We start from the raw sequence: 11,207 nt of genomic DNA, 5'->3' as shown, positions 1-11,207 counted from the left end.
TATCTAGAATCTAGACCGAGGGTTTGCCTTTATTTAAGGAATGGGGGTAAAGATGCACGTAGAAAAGAACATACTCTGTTTTGTGCTCCTTGCGTTCTCTCTCGTTCGCACGTAGCATAGCGTACTCTTTCGCTATGTTATATGCGAGTGAGAGAGAGCGCAAGGAGCATGGAACAGAGTATGTTCTTTTCTACGCGCACCTTGGCTCTCACTCCTCGGTCTAGATATACTATGTCTATGGTCTCAACGGAGTCTTCTCTCTGGTTATATGCTCCAGTTATAGTCAATTCTCAATTATAATAAAGATGGATTTACTGTATACTGTCAACAGAAAAAGCTCTTCTAAAATCTTTTCTAATCAAGAATGGTACGATCCTTAAAAATATATCTTTAATATATTTTTTATAAAAGCACGTATTTAACATAATTCTAAGATATAAAGAATAAGGAAAAAAAAATATATGCATTGTATGTTGTATACAAATTAATTTAGAGAGATGTCAATAATTTTTCCTATATTTTATTAAATATAACATGCTTAGAAATATATTTGTGCTTATTGTTTTATGCATATTTGCAGAATTATAAAAATATTTGTTATCATTTTAAGTTTGACATTGACTAATAATATTATTTTTCCAGTTTATACACCGAGCAGTCCTTATGTTCCTTATCCAGTCGAAATATAGTGGCATTTACTACAATGACAGAGTTAGATGATAATAGTGGTAAAACACGGGGTTGCCATGTTTATGTAGCAGACTTGAATATGCCATGGCATGCTCATAAGTAAGTATATAATTCACGATTATTTTCTTTATTTGATTTATTAAATTTTTGTATTTGAAAAGTTTACATAGTCAAGAGATTAAACTATGAATTCTTTTATGCTTTTAGAATTTTGTCAAATAAAAACAATATTACTGCATTGGAATGGGATTTACCTGGTGACAAATTGGTAATGGCAGACGTAGCTGGAAATGTACAATTGTGGATGTTTAAGGATCATATTTTAAATGATTGGGTGTTAGTGGGCTCTACATATTTCCCTGGCGAACATATATTAGGTGCTGCATGGTTCCATAATGGTAAAAAGGTATTTAGATGATTAAGTTAATATATTGAATAACAGAAAGTTTTTGTATTACTAGAATAATAATTGAAATTATTAATTGTTATTTTATATTATATTGTTAAAAAGATATTTGGGATGCTGAATATATATATAATCTTAAGTGAGAGATACACTCTAATTTCCAATGTACCTTTATGGATTCTTTAGACAGGATTAGTAACGGAGAAGAAGGACAACATCCATTACAGTGAGAAATTCAATCATCTGCTATTTGCACCTTCAGTGAGGAAATTTGGTGGCCGAGCCGCTGAAGGTGTGCTGGTAGTATCGACAACGGGTATGGTCGGCGCGATTATGATTACAAAGGATCTTCAAAATCCAATTTGTTATTCTACAGAGAGTCTTGGCAATACGAGACACAGGATAACTGCTGTCGACTTGTGTTATGGAAAAAGTATTTTTTATCATGTGTGTAGAATGATCTATAAATACAGTATGAATATGTTGCAAAAATTTTCTTTGTATATTTCAGACGGCCATTTCCTCGTCGCAGTTAGCAGCGGTAGCATCTGTTTGCCGATAAGATGCTACAGAGTGTTAGTTCGCAAAAATGACGATAAATGTACCATCACCTCACAAGCTTTACCAAGTTTCTTTTTACAGGATGGAGCACCCAAAGATAATTCGTGTAAGATTAATTATTCAATTTAATTGTTTGATTGCTTAGAATATATTTTGGAAATAGTTTATCATTTTATGGCTATAATTTTTTTTGCAGGTACAATTGTGACACATTTAAAATTTGTGGTCAGAGAAGACGCAGATTCTTTGGTTATCGCGGCAAATAGCGAGAACGGCGGTTTTGTAGAAGTATGGGAGTTGCGAGAAAAGTCCCAACCTGTTCACAAATTGTTCCAACCACAAAGTCTGGAACCTTTCAAGACAGTTGTAAGTATTCAATTACTATCATAAACTTACATATTTTTACTCTATATTTCTTTAGTCTTTGTCATGTTCCTTGTGCTGCTCTTCTACTATTTTGCATCTGACTCTACATGCATAGAATGAAAATATGATGTAATAAAAGAGCAAAAGGAAAAGTTTTATTATGAATTTACTCAATAAACTTAGGTGTTTCAATTATCACTTCCATTATGGATATATTTTTAATATATTGTCATTTCCACAGGTTTGGCAGTATCAATCACAGTATCGCTGCCAATCGCCAGTTACAGCAATAGCGACTACAAAACTATCTATAGTGACAACATTGCCACCTCCAAGTTACGTGATAATAGCATTAGCGGATTCATCGGTGCACTGTCTAAATCGTTTGGATTGTCTTAAGGAAGTAGCGTTTTCATCCTTAAATACAGGCTGGCGCCAAGATGAACCTAGTAATAAATATTTCAAGAGCTCAGTCTCTATTGCTCATATGGATCTATCATGGATGGGATGCGTCCTCCTTGCATGCGATACTCATGGCAATCTGTACCTTTACAAATTGTTACCAGATGGTACTACAGGTGTGATATCATGTTTTCTTTATTTGTGTTAATTCATTATTTATAAGAAATTTGAAAAAGATGTGATTTAGTGTTTCACATTCAAAATCATTTATATTATTTATAGGTACATCGATGTCATTGAGCTATGCCTGTACATTGTTGGAATATTGTTTGGTAACAGGACTGGATTGGTTAGATATACTTTTATGCTTGAGATCGTCTATGATCGAGGCGCTATGCGAGAGATTGGACGTGTCCTTCAATAGGCAATCACAACCAACTCAACAGTATCATTATATTCAATTTTTATGTATCAAGACGTCATTGTACAGGTAAAATTGAAAAATTTGTGAACATAATTATAACAAGGAAGATTTATAAAACTTGGAAACAAATTCCTAAAATCATTGACATTTTTTTTTTAATTATTTTCAAAATTGAGTTTGAAAGTACAAGTGTCTCAAGCATAAAATTTAATAATTATTATTTTAATTATTTCAGTTATTAAAATTTAATAATTATTTTTAATAATCTTTAATTTTTGAAGTATGAAAGAAGTACAAAAGAAGATTTTGTTTCAAATTACAAACTATTAAATGCTTGCAATTATATTTTCAGAATGCTCGGAACAATATCAGGACAGAATAAAGCAGCAGACTTGTCATCATTACTGATGATACATTCAGTAGCTACTGCCTTCAAATCTCTACTGAGGCCATCAGACCTGATACCTTATGACAAAGGTCCAGCAGAGAACTTAACTGCAGTAATAACAGATGTCATCACTGATAATACTGATAACATTGATAAGGTAATATCACATTCCGAATATTTTAAAAATATTCTCCCTTATATATTATATTTTCACTCGATCCTTCTCCTTCTCCTCCACATCCCTCCTCCATAAATCTGAACATACAGAGATCCTATAATAAATAAATCAATAATAAATAATAATTTATTAATGATAGATACAATTACAAAATAAAAATGGAATTTTAATAATTAATAAAATAAAATAAATTTAATTGTTTTTTAATATTTTTTAGGTATTGTCAATTTATTTACCCGATCCTAAAGAATTTACAGTGGAGCCGAGCACACTGCAATCATTGCAACAACTTATTCAATGGGTTGCTGATTTAGCTTTGAATTTGCTGGCCAGATTACCTGAGCAAAGGATGCAAGTAAAGACTGGTGGTGTAAGTACTTTCCGTCATGTTCACATATGTTAAATCAGTTTTCAATATTTATTTCTTATCTAGTGATATTACAATCTGTAAAAATACATAATATTGTAAAAATCTGGTGTGAGTAAATATATTATTGTGAATCATTGTCTTTTCTTTACTTTGCAGTATGAACTTCTTAAAGACCATAAGGCCTTGAATACCGTTCGAGAACTACTGGTCATCATACGTATTTGGGGATTGCTTCGTCCATCGTGTCTTCCAGTATTTCTTCGTAGTACGGATAATTTAGATGTTCTGGCTTTACTATTTTGCTTGTTATCAAAGTTGGTTCAACCTAATGGAGATCCACAACAACAACAACAAGTGGATGATAGCTTAATCGGTATGTTTGCTTATTTTTTTGGAATTTTTTAATACCTTACATATTTCTGAGGAGCAAAATATTTATTTACTGTAATACAAGGCGCTTTTAATAACTCAACTATATAAAGACTAATTTTGAAACTTCAAAGAAAAATGAGATTGATATTTTGGTACAAGTTAAAGTAATTGTTCATAGTGCTAATATAACAATAAAAAATAAAAATCAAGACAAAAAAATTCTGTCCTTTAGTTAGGTAAATTCTGTTTTAGATTAGATAATTGGATATATTTTTCTTTTTGCTTATATATTTTTAAAACTTATCATTGAAAAATTAAGTTAATTTGGCCTATACTCTTGCAATACAGAAATACATTTGATGCAAATTGAATTTTTTTACTATATACATTTGCTACTTGATTACTATAAGTTGTGGTCAGGAAGTTTGATAAAGCAACCACATCCTGAATCGTAAGAATAATTCAAAGTGGATATATTCAGTTTATCAGTATTAAACAGTTCACATTGTGTATAAGAGTTATATATTAATATAATTACTGTACAGTGATATTATAGTACAAAAACAATATAAAGACCTTAAATTAGAAGAAATAAATATAGAATTACAAATGTAATACACTTGTATGTAATAATTTATACAACACAATTAGTATATTTCTCTCTTTATTTAAAAAAAAAAAAACGAAAATCCAGCAACGATAGAATATGATATAGGCTTAATAAAGAAGAATATTCTACAGAAGAATAAAAGTGAAATTCATGAACAAAGATACAACGACTACCAAACTTGCAATGAAACATAAAGACTCTTTCGCCTTGAAGGAAAACAAAATGTTTTGCAGAGAGAAGAAGAAGATTTACAAACAGACCAAGCTGAAGAGATGCGAGCATCTATCGTTCCCTTGGTTAATATTTAGTGTGTTTTTGGTCTATTGGTTCATCTTGTGTCCTCTAATTTGGGCTATATGCTACACATTCAGACATTGGCATTCATATTGGCCTCTTCTCTTTTGGACAGTTGCATTTCTAATCTGGATTGTAATCATGTGTGGATTAATAATCTTTTGGAGGAATTTACTAGCTAAACAAAATCCTAAAATTAACATGATCTCGAAATATGGCACAGATAATATAGAGGAATCTCTAAACATCTACCAAATATCATCTAAAGATACAAAATCTCTTGAGACAAAGAAGTTGAATGATTCGAACGATCCAGAATCTAAGAAAAATAATCGAGAAAATTTCCTCAGGAAAGACCTGCCGCCTTTAGTGATACACAAACAAATATCTGGTGAAAATATCGAAGATATCGGAGTCGTGCATGTTGAAAATTACGAGAATGCTCAATTAGACATTGCTAGTAATTATGTTGAGAAAAGTCCCTTGCAAGATTATCTCAAGCTAGTGACAGTACTATCTCCGGACGAGATAAAATCTCCGAAAACGCCGATGTCGCCAAGAGAGCTGTTTTTCATCGATTTAATTCGCGAAGCCGAAAAAGCCGAGAACACAAAATCGTTGGAGACAAAAACGCTGCATTTCTTCTCAAGTAGAACGACTGAGGACAATACGAAGAATATGGAAAATACAAAAGATGTAAAGCATAGGAAAGATGTAAAAGATGCAAAGAATGAAAAGAATGAGATAGATGAATCAAAGTCAAAATGCGAGTCAAATTACTTTATAGCAGATGTAGGCAGCCCAGTCAAAGAGAAAACGGAAATTTTTCTTCAGATTGATTCATGTGTGGACGAACAACTGGAAAAACCAATGCTAAGATTGCAATCCACTGAAGCAAATTCGCTAAAAACCTTTATTTCGCAAGATAATTAAATTACTAAATTACTAAAGATAATAATATATGATAATTAATTAAACAAAAAGAGAGAAATATAATTTGAAAAAAGTTGAGGTTGAAGGATATAAATTGCTCTATAAATAAAGAATATTAATTATAAATATAAGATATTACAATAAGTACTTTTTTGAATTTTTTTATATCTACTTTCTATCTCTTTTTCCGCCCTACAAAAGTTATAATTAATATTATACAAATATAGTGCATTATACATATACAATTATTTATATACATTATCACATATATAAGGTGCACACATATTCTTTATCTTGAATTTGAAATTATAATATTTTAATCATCTGAATGCTGAAAATTTTAACAACAAAATAATTTTTTTTTAGATGAATGCTGTTTGCTACCAAACCAAATCATGATTCCACAATTGCATCAAGGAAATAGCATAACCGCTATAGTTTCACCAATTTTATTTTCTCAAAACCTTCCATTACAGGTAAGAAATTTGTAAAACTTATAATTATTTTTCCAAAATATAAAAAGAGTGCACTATTAGAATTATTATTTTGAAAAATGTTCGAACTTCTTTCTGTTATTCTGTTTATACTTGTATTATATCTGTATTGTATTATACATTTGTTATTATCATTTTATTACAATTCACGAGTGCAGTTAGAATATGGAGTGGAATCCGAGCAGTTGGTTTTTACACCTGAAATGAATCCCGTTGAAGGTTGCATGCACAGTGGACAGATTGTAGACACGATACGACATTTATATTTAGGAAAACAGCCACTTTTAGTGAAACAGTGCACGAGGTATTATCCATTAATTACAATAATCATAAAAAACTGAATGGTCCTGTATTATAGCATGATTAACACTTCATGTATATTTTTTCCCAGATGTGGTGGTAAAGCACAAGTACAAAATATGACAAGAACAGCTGCGATTAGAGCCTGGGATCAAAGATGGACACGAGCCTGTCGATGCGGTGGTATCTGGCGAATCCATAAAGCCTGTTGATGAAGATTGTCCAAAAATTGTTATTATAGAGATAATAATTTTAATATATATGTGAAATTGCTTCAAATAATTCTTAAATTGGAAGTTATCAGTTTACTAGAGAGATCATTCCTTCGTTTGACTATGTTGCTGTGATGGTACTTAAAACTTCTTAATCTCTTGCAGGAGTTATTCTTTCTTATACTACAATGAGAAAATTATGTAATTTGTTTTTTTCAACATGTCTAAATAGATAAGATGCACAATGTAAAATTAATTAATCAAATAAAAATGATGTGAATTATTTTACTAAGCAACAAAGAAAAAAAAATTAGAGAGAGAAAGAGAGGAGAACGTGAATAAATAACTGCAGATCCACGTTAAGTTAAATTGACTCAAAGGGCTCACATTATTTGTATGTAAGCACACATGTAAGCTATAAATATTCTAAATTAATAATAACTAGTAATAAAAAAAATAGTAATTATAATAGAAATTATATAATAAATTAATAATAGGTTAATTATTTATAAGGTATTAAATTAATAATAAATATTATAAATATAAATTTATTCACATTATTTTCGAATCAGATTATTTTATTATTTCAAGTCTTGTTACATCTGATGATTTTGTAAAGAAATAATTGGGGAATGTGTTAGTACTCAAATAAGAACTTCTGATATTCTGATATTATTGTTGCAGGCAAATTTTTCAATGACTTTCTCCTTTCTTGCCGGATACTCTTTTGAATTCTCCCATATTTGTAGTCGAAATTGGCGAGCCAATTATGACTAATTGGTCAATTCTTGTTGTCTCTGAGCCATTCTGATTATCTACCACAAATATTTGAAAATTCTGTACATTTTGGAACTTGACATAGCGCAGTGGAATAGGATTTCCTTCTTCGATATCCTTGGCCGACAATCTGTGTCGAAAAGTTATGTTGTCAGTCACTGAATTAAAAATACACGAATATGATTTCCGAGTACTTGTGTGTGAGTATCCGATTATTTCGGATAGAGAGTACACAACTACTTATATAAAATTTAAGACAATGGTACCCGAGTAAAAAAAAGATATCCACGAATTTAGATAATGGATATAAATACCCAAATATATAGAGATGTAAATTGATCTATTATTATTAATAGTGAATAGATTGGATAATTAATTATCCGATTTAAATCGTCAGTTTTCATTCAAAACTTACGTTAGATCTTGGACACTTGTATTAGAACTCGCCATCTCGAAATCGATCGTCCTGGGCTGATTGATAAACAACTTGATATTTTTCGGTCCGTTTTCTGCGGGCGCTTTAATCTTGAGAGAATGAACTTTAACGGGCTGCGAAAATGCGAGAGACATTATTAGCTGTTCATCCTCATCGCTCTGAAGGTATCCATTATCCGAGTTCAAACACTGAGAGAGAGAATGGTAATCCGACTCGTTTAGGCATTCGCATTGCTGTTTCATTATAAAACTGGATAAGTCCATCTGAAAAACAACCAAAATCTATCTTCAGTAAGTTGTATATATAATATTAATGAAAAATAAAATGAACTTCAAACACAAAAAAGAAAAAACAAAATAGAATCAATTTCAATGGAATTAACAAGTAGGATTTCAAATTAATATAATTTTGTTAAATTTCAAATTCCAATGCCGATATACGTCAAAATATCTACATTTATTATATAAAAAAGGAGAAGGAACATAGAGATGAAAAAAAGAGAAACAGCAAAAATTGTTTCAAGAAAAATTCATTTAAAGCTTTCATTTAATTTTATAGAAGTCTTTACAAGTACTTTATAATTATAATTTTATTAACATAATCATAGTATTCACATACGGCATACATATTGAAGAACAGTATTTCTCTTATTTAATAAATAACTAAAATATTTTTACGTTTCTACTTCTTTTGTTTAGATCTAATTTCCCCAAAAGCCGTTTTTTGACCATTAATTTTGTAGTCATCTATACTTTTAATCTCTAATGTGTTTTCTCCTTCTCTCTCTCTCTCTCTCTCTCTCTCTCTCTTTTATAACAATTAGTATTAATAAAATTGTTATTAAATAACAATTTATGTTACTAGTTTAACATTTACAATCTTATTGATTTTTTATTTATTTCAATAAAAAAGACGTAAGAGATTTTGGAATCAATTAGATGAAGGTTATTAAATGATTAACAAGCAAGCAAGTATCAAAGTTGTATTATTTTCAGTATAAAATCACATACATTAACAATATTTGATATATTTATATCATAATATAACATAAGTAGCAAATATTTATCAACTGTTGTATAATATAAAATATAAGATTATGACAGTATTTCAAGAATAACTGTAAATTGATTCTATAGAAAGGATTTAATTAAATTTTGGGTAAGAAAGATTCTATCAAATTTATATGGGTATAGAAATATTAGAATACGATATCAAAACAGATACGTCATATATATATAAATATTGATACTTTGATATTTGCAACTTGCATAAAGAATTCAGTCATATTTTTTTAGTAATAGTCCCATATAAAAAAATTTACATTTTTTCTATATACTTTATTTCTATGTGCTAATTAAAATTTTAATAGAGTTTAAATGGTTAAATGCATCTTTGTTCCGCTATCAATTTACAGTCTTGATTTTTGTTAGTATTTTATTATATTTTGTCAATAGTTCATCAATATAATAGTATTGCATACTGCAAGTTTTATATCAAATTTAATAGTCTTTCTAAAAATTTGACAAATTTATAGAAGATACTTTGTAATATCTATGTTTGACAGACTTTCATCTGGATAGATAACTCTAATTAATTCTTCATTGATACTTATTCCAATAGTATAGAATCAAAGCAAGGAAGATCATTCCGAAGATGTGATAATAGGCATCTATGTTTCGTACATGACCAGACAGGGAATCCGCAGCCGTGTCATCCGTGTCATCAGAATCACCACTACTATAGAACTGCTGGATCTTCGATTCTAATCCTACCGGATCTGCGCCCTGGCATTGACCTAGCTTTGCGCGTTTGCGGTAGAAGATGAAAGTGGGCATTGCACGCACATCTTGCACCGAGGCAGTGTCTGCACATTTGTCTACGTCCACTTTTAGGAATACTGCTTTAGGATACTTCAGTGACAGTTGCTCAAATACTGGAGCAATTCTTTGACAGGGTCCACACCTGTGCAATCATAGACCAAGCGAGATATCAATTAATCGTCGTAATATTAAATTAAGTTCTCACAAAAGATATAAAAGTTTGTAATATAGTAACACAAAATGATAATCAATATGTAAAGAGTATTTAAAGAAATTTGATAAATTTATTGAAATACAGAATGAAATTAATTATCTTGTTTGGGTAATGGGGGTAAAATATAGATGGTATAGAGATCCTCTTTTTTTCTTCTTGAAGACATAAATATACATTTTATTTCATTTTAAACGGAGAAAATGCAAAGAAATGTAAATGAAATGAACAGATCTATTATAATGACGGGAGGAGATTATTTAATGATATTCTTACTTTTTTTGACAGTTCACACATACATTCTACTTCTAATGGCTGGTCTTTCATCGAGTTCAGGTTCAAATTCAGAAAATAACGATTCTGGAGTATGGATCAACGCGATCGTGTTAAAATCTGTATTCCCAAATAAATGTAGAATTCAATAAAATTAAAACGCGACGGAAGCAAAAACGGATGTAATCTAAAAGGGACTTACCAACTTGCAGTGAAATCTACAACGACGAGCTTTTGTCCGGCACTGGCCAATTCACCGTGGAAATGACGATCGTCATTAATTATTCGTACTGCTCCCATTTCGTTTTGATTAAATGCTTAATTAAATTAAACTCGCAACACTAATAATCACTGCACAACAACTAACCGCAATACGATTAAAATATGACTGGCAGTTTCATGGTCATTGCTGGTTCGCAAGAGCGCGTCAGGAGTGATCAGCAATGATCCAATGCAGATTCGATCTCGGAGATCGCATGCTGATTGGTTATCTCGCTTGTGCTTATTTCATGAGTAGCTACCATTATTGCGGACATGACAGTTCGCACAGGGTATCGATCATAGACATAGTATATCTAGACCGAGTGTTGAGGATTGGGAGCCGAGGGCACGTAGAAAAGGACATACTCTGTTTCGTGCCCCTTGCGTTCTCTCTCGCTCACATGTAGCATGACGAAAGGGAGCGTTATG

At 30.8% G+C, this 11,207-nt stretch overlaps 3 protein-coding genes across 3 annotated transcripts; 2 read left to right on the top strand and 1 right to left on the bottom strand.

The window, feature by feature from the left end:
• Positions 1 to 111: 111 nt before the first annotated feature.
• Med16 (mediator complex subunit 16) lies at positions 112 to 7,518 on the top strand. The gene is made up of 14 exons (XM_070292780.1): positions 112 to 367; positions 643 to 789; positions 898 to 1,096; positions 1,283 to 1,529; positions 1,608 to 1,763; positions 1,854 to 2,023; positions 2,265 to 2,601; positions 2,708 to 2,915; positions 3,202 to 3,394; positions 3,633 to 3,785; positions 3,942 to 4,158; positions 6,361 to 6,470; positions 6,647 to 6,792; positions 6,880 to 7,518. The coding sequence occupies exons 1-14, from the start codon at positions 306 to 308 to the stop codon at positions 6,998 to 7,000; spliced, it is 2,466 nt and encodes an 821-aa protein (XP_070148881.1). The 5' UTR covers positions 112 to 305; the 3' UTR covers positions 7,001 to 7,518.
• On the top strand, positions 4,924 to 6,074 carry LOC138931805 (uncharacterized). Its single transcript, XM_070292940.1, has one exon. It carries the CDS (start codon positions 4,951 to 4,953, stop codon positions 5,992 to 5,994), a length of 1,044 nt encoding a protein of 347 aa, XP_070149041.1. The 5' UTR covers positions 4,924 to 4,950; the 3' UTR covers positions 5,995 to 6,074.
• A 55-nt stretch (positions 7,519 to 7,573) lies between the features above and the next one.
• Positions 7,574 to 10,923, bottom strand: Txl (Thioredoxin-like). Its single transcript, XM_070292781.1, has 4 exons — positions 10,720 to 10,923; positions 9,896 to 10,175; positions 8,193 to 8,476; positions 7,574 to 7,907 (listed from the first exon to the last, which is right to left on the bottom strand). The coding sequence occupies exons 1-4, from the start codon at positions 10,815 to 10,817 to the stop codon at positions 7,694 to 7,696; spliced, it is 876 nt and encodes a 291-aa protein (XP_070148882.1). The 5' UTR covers positions 10,818 to 10,923; the 3' UTR covers positions 7,574 to 7,693.
• Positions 10,924 to 11,207: the final 284 nt, after the last annotated feature.

The sequence above is a fragment of the Polyergus mexicanus genome, unplaced genomic scaffold (genome assembly GCF_030449975.1).
Source record: "Polyergus mexicanus isolate NDT 795.1 unplaced genomic scaffold, iyPolMexi1.0 SCAF_3, whole genome shotgun sequence".
NCBI lineage: Eukaryota > Metazoa > Arthropoda > Insecta > Hymenoptera > Formicidae > Polyergus > Polyergus mexicanus.
Note: the sequence above shows the minus strand (reverse complement) of the source record. Positions and strands in the feature narration are given on the sequence as shown.

What these genes read in the sequence shown, in the direction of transcription:
- Med16 (XM_070292780.1), top strand. Translation starts at nt 306, where the DNA reads ATGGATTTACTGTATACTGTCAACAGAAAAAGCTCTTCTAAAATCTTT. An exon ending in CGACTTGTGTTATGGAAAAA is followed by an intron (nt 1,530 to 1,607) that starts GTATTTTTTATC and finishes TGTATATTTCAG; the next exon opens with ACGGCCATTTCCTCGTCGCA. An exon ending in AGTGGATGATAGCTTAATCG is followed by an intron (nt 4,159 to 6,360) that starts GTATGTTTGCTT and finishes ATTTTTTTTTAG; the next exon opens with ATGAATGCTGTTTGCTACCA.
- LOC138931805 (XM_070292940.1), top strand. Translation starts at nt 4,951, where the DNA reads ATGAAACATAAAGACTCTTTCGCCTTGAAGGAAAACAAAATGTTTTGC.
- Txl (XM_070292781.1), bottom strand. Translation starts at nt 10,817, where the DNA reads ATGGGAGCAGTACGAATAATTAATGACGATCGTCATTTCCACGGTGAA. An exon ending in GTAGATTTCACTGCAAGTTG is followed by an intron (nt 10,176 to 10,719) that starts GTAAGTCCCTTT and finishes ATGATTGCACAG; the next exon opens with GTGTGGACCCTGTCAAAGAA. An exon ending in ACAAGTGTCCAAGATCTAAC is followed by an intron (nt 7,908 to 8,192) that starts GTAAGTTTTGAA and finishes TTTTCGACACAG; the next exon opens with ATTGTCGGCCAAGGATATCG.